Source organism: Netta rufina, assembly GCF_964035555.1.
Source record: "Netta rufina genome assembly, chromosome: 1".
Lineage (NCBI taxonomy): Eukaryota > Metazoa > Chordata > Aves > Anseriformes > Anatidae > Netta > Netta rufina.
In genome coordinates, this window is record NC_140123.1 from 86612981 (window position 1) to 86633581 (window position 20601).

General features: G+C 34.6%; 1 protein-coding gene across 10 annotated transcripts in view; it reads right to left on the reverse strand.

The window, feature by feature from the left end:
• DMD (dystrophin) overlaps positions 1 to 20601 on the reverse strand; it is a 1234381-nt gene that overhangs the window by 291854 nt on the left and 921926 nt on the right. For all 10 annotated transcript variants that reach the window (XM_084305928.1, XM_084305932.1, XM_084305933.1 and 7 more), the window contains one exon: positions 17414 to 17531. In XM_084305928.1, the coding sequence (XP_084162054.1) occupies positions 17414 to 17531 (118 nt within the window). The remainder of the gene's footprint in view (positions 1 to 17413; positions 17532 to 20601) is intronic.

Below are 20601 nucleotides of genomic sequence, written 5' to 3' on the forward strand. Positions count from 1 at the left end.
TAGAAGACAGCAAGGCATGGTATGAGAAGCTAAAACGAGTACTTTGAGACTGTAATATTAGCAAATGCTGAAAACATAAACAAATAATAATAAGTGTAGGTGTTTAAGGAAGACAGGCTAAAACCAGCCCAAGACCATCAATGATACTGGTTGCCCGGGAAGTATACTACCTCAGCTTCAAAGTTGCCTGTATAAGTAATTTTAAAATCCTATGCTATCCCTAAAAATTACTCCTATTTCTTCCTGGAGTTTAAGTCCTTTCCAAATTTGCTTTCAAAGACAAGTATGTATTTTAAGTTAAGGAAAGCAAAGAACAACTCACGGGTTGAGATAAGGATAATTTAATTAAAGGAAAAAAAAAATGAAAGATTATTATTAACTAAGCAATTTAACTAAAGGGAAATAAAAAGGGAAAGCAGAAAGGGGAGTGGGAAAGGGAAAATAAAAAAAGGGAGGAAAACAAACAAATAAAACAAATGAAGGCTATGTGGAAGTGCAGAGGAAAGAAATTACTCTCTACTTCCCACAAATGAGCAATGATTGACCACATCCTTGAAGCAGGGCCTCAACACATGTAGTCGATGTTCGGGAGGAGGACCCACGTTTTCACAACGAGAGCCCACAACTTCAGTCTTCTTCCAGTTTCCACCTTTTATTGCCGAGTGTGACATCATATAGCATGGAATATCCCTTTGGTTGGTTTAGGTCAGCTGCCCTGGTGATGTTTCTCTCCTCACTTTTTGCCCACCCCCTAGGAGGGTTAGAGAGAGGCCCGATGCTGTGCCAGCACTGCTCAGCAGTACACACAACACTGGTGTGATAACACGGCTGTTCCAGCTACGAGTGCAGAGTACAGCACTGTATGGGCTGCTGCAGGAAAAGTTAACATCCCAGCCAGACCCAGTACAATTTGTTAGGCAGGACCTACAACTCATGAACCCATGTTGGCTGGGACCAATGACTGCATTGTCCCCCAGGTGTGCCTCAATAAGTTCAAGAATCATCTTCTCCATAATTTTACCAGGCACTGACATGAGACTGACAGGCCTGTAATTGCTAGGGTCTTCTTTCTTACCCTTCTTGAAAATTGGCACAACATTTGCCAATTTCCAGTCTGCTGGGACCTCTCCAGATTCCCAAGATCATTGAAAAATAATTGAGAGAGGTCCCACGATGACACCAGCCAGCTCTTTAAGCACCCTGGGATGGATCTCATCCAGACCCATGGACGTGCATGGATCCAGGTGGAGCAGCAAATCCTGCACACATTCAGGGTCAGTTGGGAGTTTGTCATTCCCACTTTCATGGTCCTCCCGTTCAGGGCACCTGGGGTCCCGAAGCCCATCATCAGCATTGAAGACAGAGGTGAAGAAGGCATTAAACGTCTCTGCTTTGCCTATGTCACTGTCTGTGAGGAGACCTTCCCCGTCAAGTAGCGGACCTATGTTTTCTTTGGTTCTCCTTTTTCTGTTAACATATCTAAAAAAAAAAAACTTTTTTATTGTCTCTCACAGACATGGCTAGCTTCAACTCTAGTTGGGCTTTGGCCCCACGAATTTTCTCCCTATAAACACAAACAGCATCCCTGTATTCCTTGCTCATTGCCTGACCCTCCTTCCAGCAGCCGTACACTTTCTTTTTCCGTCTAAGCTCCGGTAGAAGATCCCTGGTCAGCCAGGCCAGCCTTCTGCTCTGCCTGCCTGCCTTCCAATATTTTGGAATCACCTGATCTTGTGCTTTTAGGACGCAGTGCTTAAAGACTGACCAGCACTGATGGACACCAATGCCTTCAAAAGCAGTTTCCCAGGGGACCTTGCTGACTAGTTCCCTGAGCAGCCTGAAGTCTGCTTTCCCCATATCCAGGGCTGAAGTTTTGGTGGCAGTTTTCCTTCTGTCACCATAAATTCTAAACTCAACCTCTTCATGGTCACTATGACCAAGACAGCCACCAATTGACATGTCTCCCACAAGACCTTCTCTGTTTTCCAACAGAGAAATTCCAGACAAGAAGTTCCAGATAGTGAAATTTGCATTTCACCTTACTTCATATGCTTTGAACTAATCTATATGCATATATTTCATTTAAAATTTAATCTAGTTATACGTTTGTGTCTGTATAAAACACTAGTTTTCCAATATGAAAAATTATGTCTTAGAATTCCAGAATCATAGAATCATCTAAGTTGGAAAAAACCTCATCAAGTCCTTAACCTGACCTAGTGAGTTCAATCATTAAACAACATCCCTTTGTACCACATCCACATATCTCTTAAATGTGGGGATTCCACCACTTCCCTGGGTAGTCTGTTCCAATGCCTAACCATCCTTTCTGTGAATAAAGTCTTCCTAATGTCCAACTAAAATTCCACTGGTGCAACTTAAGACCCTTTCCTCATGTCCTATCACTTGTCACCTAAGAAATGAAACTGACATCCTCCTCTCTGCGACCTTCTTTCAGGTAGTTGTAGACAACAATGAGGTTTCCCTTCAACTTCCTTTTCTCCACACTAAACAACGCCAATTCCCTCAGTCACTCCTCACAACACTTGTTTTCTAGTCCCTTATTGAGCTTTGTTGCTCTTCTACCAACTCAGTATCTTTCTTATGGTGAAGGGCCATATGTTGCCTCCATTTTATAAACAATCGTGAATCTTAAAGAGACTGTCTAATGAGAACATTTGGATAGTAGATGCAGAGTTAAACTAGGATAAGTTTGCAACTTTTTTTTTTTTTTTTTTTTTTTTTTTTTTTTTTTTTTTAATGCTAAAGTACTGGAGTCACAGGAACAGTTATAACATCTACTAAGTTGCTGCCTGTAGGCTATCATTATGGAGTGGAACTGGATAGGAAGCACTCCGCAGTAGAGAACAGTTGGAGACAGCCTACTCAAATAGCAATTTAGCCTTCATCTGTCCTTAACTCTTCTTGTAAAGAGGCATTTCTTTTACCTTTTTTTCCAAGGCTTATAAAAATCTTCTTGATTTTTATGAGCTGACCTTAGAAAGCTATCGCAACACTTCACTATAACCAAATATAAAAAGAAATATTAATAATGTGTCATCTGAGACATTTTATGCATCCCTTAGTTGGTCAGTAATGTGATTTCACCAATAAACCCAGAATTAATGGTGGGGTGGCAACATCTACCTTAATGTGAAGTCTCTCATTTAAGCCATCAAGATGTCAGACATTGCTTTTATGCACCATGAATCTATAAAAGTATTTATAGAAAGATTAATTCTTAAAATGTATGTATCAAAATGTGTAAAGCTAGATTTAAAAACAATAAAAAAATAAAAGCATGGCTTACAAAAAAAGTCAGGCATGACGGAAAGTATGCACACAACTTGCATAATGAGCAAGTCAATGAATAATATGTGGGAAGGAGAAAATAATTGATCTAATCATCTCTACTACTTTGCAATATTCTAGTTTCTAAACACTGGTCTTACAAAGGAAAACAGGAAGCAGAAGCACTCAGAACATTCAATCATCTTTCTGGGGTGATGAAGAACAATGAAAACGTATCTGAAAGACCTGTCAGGTCGTGAAAGCCCTGGGACGAAGAATGTTAACTTCCTCTGCTTCTCAGAGACTAAGAAAGATAAGCAATAATGAAGCTTTCAACAGACTTATATGTGTTTTTAAACACATATACATACACATACACACTCATAATCTCGTTTTCATGTTTCATACTTTTGGGGCACAATTATTTCCAGTTATGTTTATGTCTATGATTTAATTTTGCTTCATTTAGCTAGGGTAAGCCTGTCTTTCATCTTAAAATCACTTCTGGTAACAAAGCTGTTTCCATATGATCAAACTAATGAAGGTCATTCTGTTCCTTTGGAAGTGTCAAATCAAACAGAATGAACTGAAAACTGTCAAGTGGTTTCTACTAAGCACCAAGTGAATAATTTTTCAGCACTGTGAAGCATGCTTTATACCTTTTTATACAGAGTGGGAGTTAGAGACCAGATTAAGCTGGTAGCACATCTAAAGAAATCAGTTTCGTATAACAAGCAATAAGCAACTTCTATGACTGAGAAATTAGAAAGGTATGCAAGAGCTTACTATTTGGAAAATGTGTCCTTCAGAATGCATTCACTGGACTTTCAAATTCTGATAAAAATATGTATTAAAACATTTATTACCTTTTACATGCAAGTTTTATGGTTTTTTTTTTTTTTTTTTTTTTTTTTTTTTTTTTTTTCACTAAACGAAAAAGGGAACAGATCACGGTATTCATGAAAGTGGAAAACCATTTGCTTCCCAATTTTAAAATGTTCAATGACCTGTAGAATTCTGATGTGAGAAGTAAGCAATGTAAAGAGAAGTAAGATTCTTCATGATATAGTATGAAATAGTAACAAAACTAAGTGTGACTTTGCTAGAAACCTATAGAAACTAACAAAAGAGTATGTATGTGCATATATATTTAAGTATTTACTAGAGAGATGGATAGAGAGATTATAGAATTAACTGATTCATCTTGTTGCCAACAGAGCTTCAAGTAAAGCAGGACATTTATGAAGAAATGGAGTGCCCCAGTCAGTCCCCCAGTCAGCTCAGTCCCACTGCTTGTGCAGGATGCAGAGTCTGCAGGGACTCATGCAACCTCAGCAGCAGGATGCGTATGGACAAGTCACCAGGAGATAATTATCACACAGAATCACAGAATTTCTAGGTTGGAAGAGACCTCAAGATGATCGAGTCCAACCTCTGACCTAACGCTAACAGTCCCCACTAAACCATATCCCTAAGCTCTACATCTAAACGTCTCTTGGTTTTATTCCTACAGAGACTCACATACCCAGATGTTTTCAGTAACATTGTACCAATGGAACCAAAAGGGTTCCCAAATGATTTCATCATCTTTCAAAATATATTTTATTCAGTTTCCTTTGTTGTATGTAGAAAATGGCAACTGTATTACTGAACTCCAACCTAATAATGTCTGATATTTTTGCTACTTTCTTAAATATTCCTCATATAATTATGAAGACTTAATCAGATTTAAAAATGATATTTAGAATGATGGAGGGTACACCAAACAGAAGCTACAGGATTATGACTAATCTACTTAAATACTCACTCATCTAGTTAATCAATCTAGTCACTTCAGTTTTCAACTTATAGGAAAAATTCATTAATATCTGTATTAAGACTGTAAATATTAATTACAAGTAATTAAGTATTTTAGTATTTATCTTTATTGAAATGTCTTTATTTTTTTTTCTAGGAGTTTGGTTACTTAAGATATTGGTAAGAAAATAATTTATAATTATGTATTTAATACCTATTCATGGATGACAGCATATGTAATAATCACCCTACCTATAAAATATTTAAGAAAACCTTTTCCAGGAGAAATATGACTTGTCTGTGACTGCATTTAGAAATGGGACATTAACTTAATGAAATCATATTCTTTCTATGAATATAAACAAAAATGCTATTAGCATTATTAAAGTACATTGGCTTTCATATACTAAGGTTTTCATACACTTATTCATGCAAAAACACAATGGCATGTATGGTAGTTTAAGTCTAGAAATGTGTGAAATTCATTAATTACCTAACGAAGCATACAGGCAACGAATTTAAGAATTCTTACTACTACATAACTTTGTGATGCCATCATACATTCATATTTAGTTTTATCTATTTAATTATTTTTTGTTACTTGCAGCAGTCTACTAACACCTGCTGAGTTTGAGTTTAGACTGAGACTTGCTTTTCAAATATATCTGCATTTGCTTTTATTGATTTAATAGATCCAGCTTGAACTGTATGGGAATACTGTGGGAGATCTTAAGTACCAAAGTATCTAAGAAAATTAAAATGTACTCAGGAATTCTAAGAATGTGTGAATATCAGGTTCAGAGTTATTGAAGTGAAGTTATGCACACTATTTATATTTCTGTTTTCCTCTTCAACAGAAGAAATAATTTCCTTAGAAAACCTCCACTCTCCATAAAAGCTATAAACCAAAAATTCTAAATTTGAAGACTGCAATTAGTTTTGATTCATTTTACAACGGATAAGCAGCATATATCCTCCTTCTATTATTCAACATTAAATATTGGTCAAGCTGTGAGAATAACATCATTCAAAAGCTAAGGTTCTACTTATTATAACTCTCAAGCTCCAATTCTTTGCCACTGAAAAATTTGCTAATGAAGCTGCATCAGCAAGGATAAACTGACACACTCTGTGTCAGTAAGAAAGACAGTGGCTCCCAGTCATTGCATTTGTTAGTCTTACCTCTTAGACCATCTGCTGGGCTACAATTAATTCCAAGACTGGAATTACAGGAATTACTGTAAATCTTTTACTGTGTCTCTTGTAACTACACCGAGGCTGCAAAGTGATTCACCCTAGCCTGTACCTCTCAGCAGAAGTCAAGTGGGAGATGATGCCTGAGCTCCATTTGCTTGCCTGCTCAACATTTACAGAAAAGGGAGTGCTGGCAACAATACTGAGCTTAGCTCAAGGAATGAACCAAAAAATGCCATGCATGCTCCAAAGAAAAACAAACAAATCAGTGGACCAAATCAAAACTATATCTTTGCTTTTGCTTTTGAAAGCACACTAAGCTTCCACATTAATAGGAAGTGATTTCAAAGTAAAGTAGTAAACATATTTTGAAATGCTTCTATTTTAAGCATAGACTTGGGACATTTTTATAAAGGGATCTTAACTGCATTAACTTAATACATTTCTTATTTCATAATTGAAATAGAAAACTATATGTCTTAATTTCAAATTAGAAATTTAATAATGTAGTAAGTTATCAAATATAAGCTTCCCCTATGGTATCTTTTCAGTGACAGCTTACTAGAAATTCTAGCACATACAAAATAAAGACTAAAAAGAAAGTAATATTTACACTTCAGACTACATACTATACTGGCAACTAGGGTAAAATAGTTATTTCTCTCACAATCATCTTCCTGAGAGGAGAAAAGCATCACATAACACATTCATTCTAAGGGCTGTACAAAAACTAAATTTTGTTTTAGAGTTATGATTACAGTCTTTTAAAGAAATCACATTAATATTGAACTCATTATTTTCACAGGTGAGTTAATTCCTCAGGGATTTAATTTCTTGGTTCGACCTCAGACTGACATATCTCTCACCCTTGCACCTATTTTCTATATACTCCATAAGATGCTTTCAGTCTGATGCTAGTTAAACCATACTTAGCTTCCCAACACATAAAGTCCCTAATGGCACAAAGCATAAGACTCCAAGACTTAAAATAGCCTAGAAAATGACCCAAAGATTTTTTTATTTTATTTTTTTTATCAGACTGTTGTGCTTCTTTGTTCATATTCCCTTTGGTACAGGATCCTAAACTTCGCGAGACTCATGAGACACTAAATGGCTTAAGCTTAATCAGCTACAGACAAACGAACACACTTCAAAGTCTGACATGGCTGAAACACAGCAAATTTTGAATCTGAAACACTGAATCTTTTTTTTTTTTTTTCCCCTACAGAGCTCAACATTCTGCACGAAATAAAACAGGGAAAAAAATCCCATGAACAGATTAAACCACTGCTGTTGCCATCCTAATACAATGCTTCAGTGAAAAAAGCCAAGTGTCAAAAACACCAAAAATACAAGAAACATACTGAAAATGTAACTAATATCCTGTAAAACTATACCTTTTCATCTAGAATACTGCCCTCAATTCAACACTTATGAAGCAGATATAACCACAGTCTGATACTGCCAGTAAAAATTTTCCTGGCATTGGTGTTTCCTCTACTGTATACATGTTCTCATTTAATTAAAATATAATGAAACCTTTTCTAAATGCTGTTTCAGGTTCCAAGTTCTACCAAGCCCAGTCAGATGCCATCACTTCTTCACCATACATCAGACTATTCAATGTCAGCCCTCCTTTTTTATTAAACAGTAAGAGCCATCTCAACGCAGCTCAGGATGGCTTTCTGACCATTCATTGTATGCAATAGGTCTGCTGACGAGAAAGACGCTAGCTCCCAGAATTTTTATGCTCAATTTTCCTTTCCCTCCCTTTTTGGCAGGATAAAGGCTGACACAACCTTGTAAGGATTTCTATCCACTAAACACAGATTAAAAAGCCTCCAAGTCACCAATTATAGTATGTCTACAGTCCTGAAGACAGTAATAAAAGGAAATCCTTTGAATTATCAGTATTTAATTGTGAGTCACCATAATGATGATTTGGTGTACTACATAACAGATGAAACCACTAGTTGGTGCAATCACCCAGCAAAGTCCTAGAATCTCTCTCGCTTAGACTATGCAGTATTTACTCGGGTTGGACTAGCAATGGAGCTTCAGGGCTGTGCAAATCACTCTTTTTGTTATTGTTTTATTACCAGCTCAAGCAGGACTAAACTCATGATAAAATTACATCAAAGACAGCCAAAGTAAAATCTGTAGGCCAAATGTATTCCAGTGTGTTAAACCAGAATGTGCTTGGAACACGGGTTCTGATATACAGTGTGTGTTTTGCATCCCTTTTAGAAAAAGGCATTGCACACAATGTACAGCAAAATCTGCATTTGCCTGATATCACAGATTACGTGGCATCTAAATGTAGTTTATAATCTCTGCAGAGGTGGACCTTTGCTCCGTAATTACAACAGAAAATTATGGGCTGCCATAATTTAATATATACTGTTCTGACACAGTTTTAAAAATAACTGTGGACATTGAGTGTTGCCCATCAAACAGTGGATAAAATGTCAGTGGTGGAGAAGTTTGATCACATTACAAATACTACTTTTCTGAACAATTTCATTTTTGTTATTTATGTCCATTTATTTACATTTGCATTAATTTGTTTCAACACAGCTAACGTAGCTCTTATGTTTGTATCATCACAGATAAAAAGAAATTAATATGTATACTGTTTACATATTTGCTTCTAGTCAAATTTACAGTGTTTTGTGTAAGATAGTATTACTTCCTTGAAACATTGCCCAAAATAGCAAAGACTTAGGTTTATCACATCCAAAAAAAAAAAAAAAAAAAAAAAGCCTGTCTTTTGAACACACAACAAAGACTAGAAGATAAAAAAAATAAATACTATCCCTCCTTTCCTATGTAAAGAATTGATGATTTTCCTGGAGTTACTGTCATTTGCTGACATCTGACATTGTGGCAAATGATATTGTCAAATATGTGACATTATAAAGTAAAGAACACCAGCATTACAATGTCAACATTCCAAAAGAGAACTGCAAAAAGTAAACTTAAAAAAGCAGTCCTAGTCAGCAACAAAAGGAAAAAGATCACTAAAACCCAGGCAACTCAATATTTAAAAAAAAATAAAAATACATTATTATTTTTTTGATTGTATAAACTGATTGATTTAAAAGAAAAAAACTTTCTTTACTAAACTTTATTATTTGCTCAAAGCAGGCAAAAACAAAAAATATGAGTATTTTTTTGTGTGATAATGTGATGCTTTTGTTAAAAAATGAGCTCTCTAGCTTCCTTAAAGAAAAAAAAAATAAAGAAAACAAAAAAAAAAGGAACACCTCAAAACCATATGATGCAATACCTTTGAGACTTTTGGACTTCAAACATTAGAAACAGTCATAGCATTTAGCAGGAGATAGAAATCCCATGTCTGAAATGAAAAATAATTTTTCACTATTCTGATAATAATAATAAAGGAAATAATTATTAATTCCTTTTAACATAGAAAATTGACAAAGTCTTTCCAATATATTTTACATAATGGAAAATATACATTTATACAATGTATATTTAAATATACATTGGAAAGACTATATATAATATATAAAGTGGAAAACATTCTTTTCTAATGATCTAGCCCTGATGAGTCACTGGAAAATTCTTCTACCACTGAGAACATGTCTTCAGTCATAGCTCTTCATAGTTTCAGCATTTACAAGTTTTGGATTTTAAAATGTTTTATACAAAATGTTTACATTTTGTAAGTTGGGATTTAATTCAATTTTGAAAGCAAATGTAATTAAAACTAGATTTTTTTTCCTGTAACACTGTAAATAGGATCACATTAGATACTGTTAAATATGTTGAAGATACTAAAGTAAATCAGTGCTTTCTTTTCCAAAGAACTGCAAATTCTTGACAGAGATCTCACTGTTACATCTTTCAAAAAAAAATATGCTAATGCTTTTCTAATTGTCTAAGATATTAATTAAGTATTTCATATAGTGAGACATACTCTCTAATTACCTCACATTTGGCTACTATTGAATTCTTAAATATTCTTCAGAAGGATATGTTAATATAGATTTTGGAGAACAAATAGAACAAATAGAACAATAGAACAAATTAGTAGGACCTGCAGTCTCATCCTGTGTGGCAGTTCCTTACCTTTCCTTTACATTTTGCTTATTACATTTTTGCAAACAAAGCTGCTTCTTTCTGAAGCCACTGAGACACTGCTCAGTCTCTTTTACTTAAAAAAAGAAAACTCCAGATTGTTACATGCATGCAGAGTTCCATTAACGTCAAAGATTTTTACAAAGACACTAAGAACAGAGACAGATAGTTACATAAAAACAGTGTGATAAAATACGGCTCCCCCGAGAATTAAAAAAAAAAAAAAAAAAAAAAAAGAAAAGAAAAAAAAGAAAAAGGAGATGCCCCAAACAACACTATTAATAGGACTTATCCTAGTAGGAAAGCAGACAACAGTACTTGAGGTAAGGATTACCTGCTGACAGCCTGTAAGTAAGATTTTGTTTGCTCACACTTCTGGGCAACAGCAACTTTCTTCTAATTCGTGACTGGGTAGGCTGAAGGCTAGAGAGGCTGAAGACCACACTTTAGCCATTTTACTACTTGTTTTTTTTCTTTTCAGCTCTATCATCCCAGTCTCCAAGCCTTTTAAGAGTAAGCTGCAGAATGTTAAAGAAGTTTAAATTTTTTTGGCACTATAAATTTGAAGATTTTTTTGATGACCAAACGACACAAAAAAAAGATACAGAGATACAAAAAAACAGAATCAGACATCGGCTGGCTGGTGCCATAGCAGATCCTTCCCTGGACTGTATGATCCTTTCCTTGGAAGTATGTTCTCTTTCTGATGATGGTATAACACCAAGCTATCTTCATGGTCTCACCACATAATAACAGATAACAATTAGCATGAAACATTCCCTTTCCAAAGAATGCTTTCCTTATTCAGAGGTGTGGGAAATTTATTTATTTATTTAAATTTTCTGATCCTGGACAAAATTATTAAAGAATGAAATTGTTATTTCCATGTTGCTCTTTCTAAAAGACTTTCTTTTGTCAGCACAGAGTTGCACTCCTCACCAGACTTAGCTTTTGCTGATCATAGGCTCACAGTTACCAGAGAACTCACTTTGTAGTCAGATTTTCCTTATGAGAAATTTGGTCTACCATTCTGCTCTTCTAACTTTTGGGGAGGACAGATGACATATTTTACTAATAGTTACATTTTGGGCAAAATTAAATGCCTTTGTGAGGCAGAGCAATCCAGGATGCTGTTCTCCAACTGCTGAATTCTAGAAAAATAAAACTTAGGAGACCATTCCTACCTATTTAAATTACCTATCTAGAATTTACTAGCCAAGTTCCACCTGAATTTCCATGCAACACAAAGTTCAGTAATTATCTAACTCTCTTCACAGGTGTGACCAACACTCGCATAGCCAACAGCACTGAGCTCTCCTAATGTACTTAGCAGCTTCTGGGGTTACCAAAGAAGCTGTGCCTCTTTTATGCAAGAAATGGAGAAATCTCATCTTCAAGCCTCACCACTCTTTTGGGAGTGCTGCAGTAGGCAGTTTAGATATCACTTTTTTTCACTAAAAGATATGATTCTAGTATATAGGGCCTAATAAGTAATACATAACTGTAATTCCCCAGTCACTCAGACATTTCTGTGGCATGTTATTTCCTTAAGCATCATCTCTCCCCAGTGTTTCAAAATAACTTTTTACTCCTTAAAACATCCAATAGCTTTTGTAGCAAATCCTACAGCAGCAAATCTGTGCCAAGGAAGTGATTTCAAATATGGCACTCTTCCCATTAACATGCTATTGCTTTCAAAGACAACGTTTTATCTTCTTACTATTTATTTATTCTTTAACAACAAGTAGTTTCTCCCATCCTTCGTTTCCATGAAGGCATAGAAGATAGATAAACAAGATAAACAAACATAGCTTCAGCTGTAAAGAAGTGCATCAGGATGATTAATAAAGTTTGCAACTTTATGACACAGAAAGACTATTAACCAGGTTCTTGAAAAGTTCTTGAAATACTTGTAATCCAGCAAATACTAGGGTTCATTCAGTAATTTAGCTCAAAAAAATCAACAAGATAACCAGGCAAACAAACTGTATATAAATAAAGTTCTCTTTCACAGTTTTCTTTTACAATCTGGGTAACTAGAAGTTTTACTACTATATGATAAATTCCAGATTGTATGAATTTGTATTTTCAAGTGGTAAACTTGAAATGCAAGTGGTATTCAATAGCTCTGAGTGAAAACTACATGGATGGCAGTACGACAGAGACAGCTATTTTAAGCTGCCAAGAACAGTACAGCTGTAATTCACTATGAAGTTTCCATACATTTTGTTGTGAAAGTGATGATGCGTTGATGATGTTGCCATAAAGTCATCAAATACAGCAAATGATTCAATAAAGGCACTTTTATGGAGTTGCACAGAGAGTATCAGATTCTTTTCAGATGGCTTCAAGCACAGCTCCTAACAATCAATTATAAAATATAACTTTTCTTTTTTTTCAAAACCCAACAAAATCACTCTTCTGGAAGACATCATCTACAGACTATCCATACATTTGTGTTTTGGTTTAAAAACTGTCAAAATAAACTTCAGAAGGAATCATTTAGGCCTCAGTAATGTAATTCTTCATAAATATTCTTCATTGAAATGTTTGCATTTAATGCTACCATTCACATGTTTATTGCAATAGAGCTTTATTGAACTCTCAAGTGATATCTTGAAAGTTCACTACATTTCACACAATTGCTTAAGAAAGGAGCTTGTTACTTTGGCTTATAATCTTGAAAGGAAGATTCTTTGGTTAGTAAGAAATTATTTCTCTATAGAGTTCTATAAATATTCGTCTTCATACCTCCTCTCTATCACTTACACAGCCAGAAACCACAGTACAAAATTGGGATGTAAATTACTAGCAAAGTAAAAACACAGAAAGGTTATTCACTGTTATCTTTGCATGTATGTGAACACAGCAGTAGGAAGGCCTACTATTTAAAGTTTGTTACGTTTCCAAGATCTAGGAAGATCTAACATATCTTTTGTAATTACTTTCTTAATTCTGATTCTAAGACTGTATTTTATTTTATCTTTTTTTAATCTCTTGCTATATTTGTGTATTGACTCATTACTGGCTTTATGTATTCTATACATAGGAACTGATAGAAAATAAAAGGAATTTTCAAATTTACTTACTTTACTGTATTCAAAGATGTCTATAAACTCATTCAGCTTAAGAAACAACATTTTCATCAGCAGTAAAACAAAGCGTTTTGGAGTTGTGATGCATTATGTAGTGAAAATTATTATTGTACAGCATATGGTTCTGTTAGAATAGAATGCTTTATCGAGGACAGTAAAAGAGCAGAGATGTGTCTTGCTTTTTCCCAGGACTTTTTCTCAAGACTAAATATAATTATTAATATAATAATTTAATTTAATTTAATATAATAATAAGGTACTCTCCAATGTGTAAGTTGCAAACTAGAATAAACAGGGATTTAAATATAACAATGTGTAAACATTGTACAATCTTTACTTTATTTACCCAAGCTTTTTAAATAGCACAGCTCCTGCAATTTCATACAGATAATGAAGTAAGGGTGGGGGAAAAAAGTTTCAGAGGAAATGAATCAATTTTATGAGCTTCTCCTTAATTTATATTTTTATTTTCTAAAGATTAAAGCTATGCAATATTATGACAATTCTGTTTAAAAATAACCTCCTAATCTTTGACTTTTTTGCAATTCATAGATGTTCTCTATTAAACTTTTTTTACTTGCTTTATTTTGTGTAAAACGTGTACCTTGTTTGTTTTTATAAATGGCACATCAGTTTGTTATTTATCAAAGGCAATAATAGTTTCCAAATGTAATTCAAATTTAAACTTTGAGTATAATAGACGTATTTCTGTAAGCAGTGTGACTTAAGAGTTACCGGTATTAAGCACAAAAGCCAGAACCTTGAGGGTTTTTATTCCAGTTGATGGCATATTGACCTGTCCTGTGACCAAGAGACTCTCAGTATTTGTATCAATTCAGTGATATTGGCCAGATGATTTTTTTTAATACCACCTTAAGAGCAAAAGGTAACAAACAACATATTCATAGGAATTAGATGATATTTTCAGGTTTTCACTTTTCAGAGTGTGAAATACCCTGCTCTAGCATGTGGGAGAGGTGGTCACTAGCTATAGCTGACTGTCAGTTTGTATGAGACACACCAGCGCAGTGCAGCACCATGCTCCCCTTTCTTCTTGGTGTGATCCAATGCATTTGGCACCTGATTTGTGACATTTCAGAAGGCTTCATGTACAAGTGATACACAGATGCAGTGGAGCACGAACGGTACAGTGCTGATGCACAGGTCATGAAACTGGATAAATTTGAATCAGTGCTAATAACTGCTAAGACATAACCATGGTAACCCATTCACGTTCATGGAGAGAGAAAAAACACAGGAAATGGGGAACAGTCTGAGAGCAAGATAGGCAGGGAGGACTTGCACTAGGATTCTGGTATTAAGTCCAAGTGAAATGGGAAGGATGCTCTACAAGGCTGTGGGGAAGGTGCAGACCTTAGCAAGCAGAGCAGTTTCTCTGGCCCTGGCTCAGCTCTCCCTGCAAGCAAGATTCCTGGGGAAGGAACAGGGGCATCATCCAGGGCTTTGCTCAGTGTGTGCCAGTCTGCAAGGCAAAGCAACTGCACTAGGTGGGAGCCCTGTACAGCACAGCAGGCTTCAAAAGCACTGTGTTAGAGCGCACACAGCTCTTTTGCTGGAGATAAGGACAGTCCTATATTCAGGAAAGTGCCGCACTGTGAAGGGTGCAACAGAACTACCCCAGCAGCAACTGCAGCAAGAACAAGTGGATCCTGTCTATACAGGTAGTTAGCAGGCCTGTCTCCAACTAAACGGTGTAGTATCCTTCTTCTTCATACAACATAGAGGAAGAAAATAACATGATTAAAATATAAACATTACTAAAGTTCTTTACTTAAAGAAATACTTGGCATGACAATAGTCCACATTTGGCTACATTAAGGAAAACAAACAAACAAACAAAAACACACACACACAAAAAAAAAACTTGTTTCACATTATAAAGTCCTATGTTTTTTTTTAATCAAGATCTCTTTAAAATTCAAAAGTAATAAATACCTCTTGGATAGTGCTTAGTACCTACAATTATACAAATATAAACTAAGCATGAAAAAAATCATGAATCTAGTATGCTGCCTCAGAAGACTGGATCAAAATTATTCCTGATCATACTTTGTCTTTCCATTGCAGAAACTGGGACCTATTTCTAACAGTAAGAAATATTTGCTTACTTTTAAACTTTCACAAAAAAAAATAGGATAACATTAGAAGATGCTATACATGTATTTACTGTATAAGATGCAGATTTGCATTAAAGCATATTGACAGTTTCACCATAGAAAATTAACTGCTAATTCGGTTCAAAAAGAATCATGTATGCTTTAAGTTCGAAGACAACTAATTGTTTTGGGAGCATTTATAGACAAAAAAATCTATGAAATCATCATATATCATACATTTACCACACCACAAGCCACAAAATCAAGCCGTAATATAGTTGGGTTACCAAATATTCTAATATTCTTTCACGATTCAGTCTGATAGCTTGCTTTTTCTTTTTTTCTTTGCTATATGAGAAAGACGCATTTAATCTATTTTAGAAAGCAATTTCACTTAAACTGAAGTGCAGTTTTCCAACAGAAGGAAATTTAGCCTAGCATACAATTCTCATGAGGGCTTATAGGAATTATGCTTGCATATAATGTAAAGTCTACAATTCTTATCTTCAGAAGGCTTGCCTCAGAATTAAAAATGAAAACATATACTATAAAATACTGATGGAAGTATGTCATATTGGTTTTGAATGAGAGCTGTAAAGTTAAGGTGTATGTACAAACTGTCTGAACTCAGTTGAGTATGTGATTTTAAAATTAATTTGCATGTTAAACAGAAACAAGTTCTTATGTAATATATAAATAGTATCAATTTCTCCTCAAACTTCAAATGAAATTAATTTATCTTCTCTCTCTCTGAGTCCTATTAAATTTCAAGGCAGGAAGATAACAGTTATGCAATATTGTTACTTTATATAGTACCTAGTCTAAATAGTTTATGTACATGCTACTACCAACTAGGTAATCCAATTACGCAATATGATTTTGAAACATTATGGAAAATATTAACCCGATGGTTAAAAAAGAAGGAAAAAAAGAGGTCATTAATGTTTCACTCAAAATTATGAGGACAGAGGTGCTTAGCCTGTATCTACACCTTCAAAGTCATGTTTCAGGGAGCAACTCCTGGTCTCCAGACCAAAACATACAGAACAGTTTGCATCCACCAAAAGTGAGCTGTCTGTGTCCACATGCACAGCATTTGACCTGAGTCTTCTCTAGGCTGTACAGAGGACCTCTAGGATGAAAAGAAGATTTTTGTTGTTGTATTTTATTTAGTCCGAATTAATAACCAAGGATATATAACAGCCTGCCACAGAAAGCTGTTTTTTCAGCATGATCCTGAGAGTGTGTTTTTCATCTTATGGTGAACAGCACAAGGACATTCAAGGGTGACAACATTATTTCTCCTAATTTGTCTACCTTACACTGCTTTTGGTTAATTCTGTCAGAACTGAAGAACTGACACAAACCTAGTATGTATCGTCAGGCTTATGCCACCTTAGGCAAGATGAAAGAAGAGGCTGCAACTGTACTGCAGTTGTTGAACTGAAAGCTTCTTACAAGCTCATGGCTATACTCTATGAATTCCTTTTTTTTTTTTTTTTTTTTCTCCCATCTTATTTTAAGAATAATAGTATTTCATTATCTATGGTGATCACATTCTGTATTTTCTGAAAATTTTCAACTACAAAGGCAATCAATATGAAATGTAAGGTGAGAATCTTGAAATCTGTGATCACTGACTTTCACTTGCATAGTGATATGTAGTTTGGGACAATCTCTGTGAGAACTCTCCTAATGGAACTCTCCCATTCATGACAAATGCATAAAATGTCTAAAAAAATGTTAAGCTTATCAAGTATTACAACATCTTTCATATTTCCTGAAACATCATAGGATAGCAGAATCATCACTTACTGCGGTCAGTAATTATTGTTCTGGCCTCTTGATTGCTCGTCTTGTTTTTTAGATTTTGTGCTGCAGTTATTAGTTCATCCAGCTGGGGACGTCTTTGCTCCAGATCCTGTAGTATTGCCTAGTTGCACAGAAATACAAAAAATAAAATAAAGGAAAAAACATGTAGAGCTGTTGAGAAGACCATGTGTAGGGGCTTTTTTCCTGAGCCACTTTGATTTAAAGCAGAAAACTCTTTTGCAATTTCATATCTAATGAAGAATTTGGTCTGGACCTTCCATATAATGTCCATGTATTGTTATATAGGTGCAAATATAGCATACATACATATATAATACAAATAAAGTCTATCTTGTAATCACCATTAGAAATGAAGCCTATATAAGTAAATATAAAATGACAACCATTCTTCATTTTTAACCCATCAAGTTAAAACCCAACAGTAAACCTAAACCTATAAATCTATATAAACCTTTTTCTTTGCAAAAAGAAAGGATACTATTCTCTTAGACTATAAAATGGATTTTTTTATTATTTTTTTTTTTTAAAGACATAGGGGTTGACATAAAGACATTGTCATCAGATTAGGCAGGATTTTTCTAGTAACTCATGAAGTCTAATTAATACTGTTTGTTTCTTAACATTTTAAGATTTAATTACTTTCTAGTGGTTTAAAGCCAATATATGACTGTTAACGTTAATTTTTGTGCCCTGACACCTTACCTGGAAGAAAAATAATCACCAGTCACAGTAATTTATGTTGGTCAAGATGTTATATAAAGCCCAGGCAATCTAACTAGTAAATCAGAAGGGGACTTACAGCTACTCACAGGGAAAAAGATTAGCTTCAGAATAATGAACCATAATCTTTATGAGGTAATAAATACTGAAATACAACAGTTTTATACACAAGCAAAATGAGAACTCAAGAAAAGTATGGCATATAAGATTTATGTATATATTAGTTTAACTTACACTGAAGGATTAGGGAAGAGCAAACAAAGAATCAGATCAATAGTTTCCCAGATAAAAATCATCTGAAGTGTGTACTTAAAAGACATGGACCAAATCTAGCAACTTCAAACCCCTGTAATGCAGCTTTGCAGAATTAGGAGTTAGAAGTTTTTTATAATATTTATTACCAAATTATGACAAAATAATGTTTTGGCCCACAATTCTGAGTCACCAGAACCCAGGAGTATGTTGGCATACTGCTAGCAGGTACAGCAGTATATCAATGTCAAGCTGACAACAAAGGTCACTGGTGGATTTTTATTTTTCAGAGTTCTTGCGTGGATAATGGTTACATAATTTGTTGGTATACTCATCTGTTTACAGACATCTGTTTGGATTGTTTTGTCTAAGTATTTTTTTCTTAAAACACTTTTATTATAAATAATTATACTTTATTTTTAAAGCTGTAATTCACTAATTGCAGTGCATAAAAAAAGACCTGCATCATCTGACCTTAAATCCTAGGTCCTCCAACCTAGATTAGGGTTACATAATTTCACCACGTTGAAGGTGACAAGTAAAGGACTAATATCATTTCCTGTGTGAGGGGATTATCAAAAGAGCATGAGGATATCACTTGCAATAAGTACAGCATGCATCGTCAAGAGCAAGCTACAAGCTCCACAGAATTTCAGTTTTGTTCAGTTATAAGACTCTTCAGAAAAAAAAAAAAAAAAAAAATCAAGATACACATCCAGTTATACCCTGTGAAATTCCAGTCTTTAACTTTTGTATCAGAATTTCCTTGAAAGCCTGTTATAACTGACTTTCTAAACTCATACATCCATAGCTTTGGATGGTATTTGTACTTCTATACTGATTGGATTGCATACAGAGACACTCAGTTAATGCAGCAGATTGAGTAATTAAGGAAAGAATTCTCATTAGAAGTCACTCCTTAGTGGAAGTACTTAAGAAAAAGGAATAAAATCTACTGATGCAGTTACTACCTCTAGATATCTATGTGCCCTCAAAACTATATTTTCAAGGAAGACAAGTTAATGAGTGACATGAATTTTACTATAGAAAAAGCAGTCCCATTGCAGCCTAACATCTGCATTATACACATTACCAAAATAGACTGTGCAGAAGGAACATTAAAGTACAACATGCTCAGATAATTGTGTGGTCTCTAAAGTAATACTTCCCTTCTCCTCTTCTTCTCCCACCTTGAAACTGTTTAGAAGAGGAGAAGCAAATTAAATTATTCTAAGGTCTTACACCAACAATGACTCCCAAACTGTTCCCTAAACGTATTTTTTTTTTTCTTATTTCATAAATTTAATGTAATGATTTATCTGAATTTATCTGATCCAGCCTAAATCTCCAAACAGATTAAATACTATGTTAGCAGCAAAGAAGAAAGCTTTTACTGTATGAAATCTAGAAAGAAACAAAACAATAGGTAAGAATGGCTCAGTAATGATCTTCTCAGTACAAAAATGAGCAACAGGTAAGCGTAAATGCTGTATTGAATGTTTTTTTTTTTTTTTTTTTTTTTTTTTTTGCTAACTCTGCTGCTTTCTTGGGGAGAAAAGTCTTGTCCCTATATGGACTGTGAGGACATTCTTCCCTCTGCCATTTAATGGAAATAAAATTACTGTCTGCCAGAGGTACTAATGTGTTTTTTGAAAGGTCAGGAAGGGCATCTTGAAACCTCTACACTATGAAAATATCTGAAGATTCTTGGACCTGTCAAGGAGACAATAATGTACAGCTACAGAGCAGATGCTTTTTTCTCAAGTCTTAGAAAGATTTCTCAGAATAAGGAAAAAACAATGTTCCTCAAATCAATATATTTTTTCTTTGATTCAGTGTCTGCCCAGAATCTTAAACAAGGTACAACTTTTTTGTTGCTAAAAAAACATTAGTTAAAATTGGTGCAATATTAATTGATACAATTTCACCAATTGGTACAATTTCAAAGATTTAATAAATATATATTCCATATGGAACGTAAGTTGCACATACAAATACAAAACCTGGTGGAAACATGGATAGAAGTAGTTGGTGAAATACATGATTCCTGAGCCTCCCTGTGATCCTGTAGCATAAACATGAACAGCAACACTTGAGATCTACTTATCTTTCTTGAAGTATTATCAAAATCAGAAAAATATTTCTTGGCTGGATAAATTAATCATACAAATGGACTTCGTGGGTAACAAGAGAGAAGT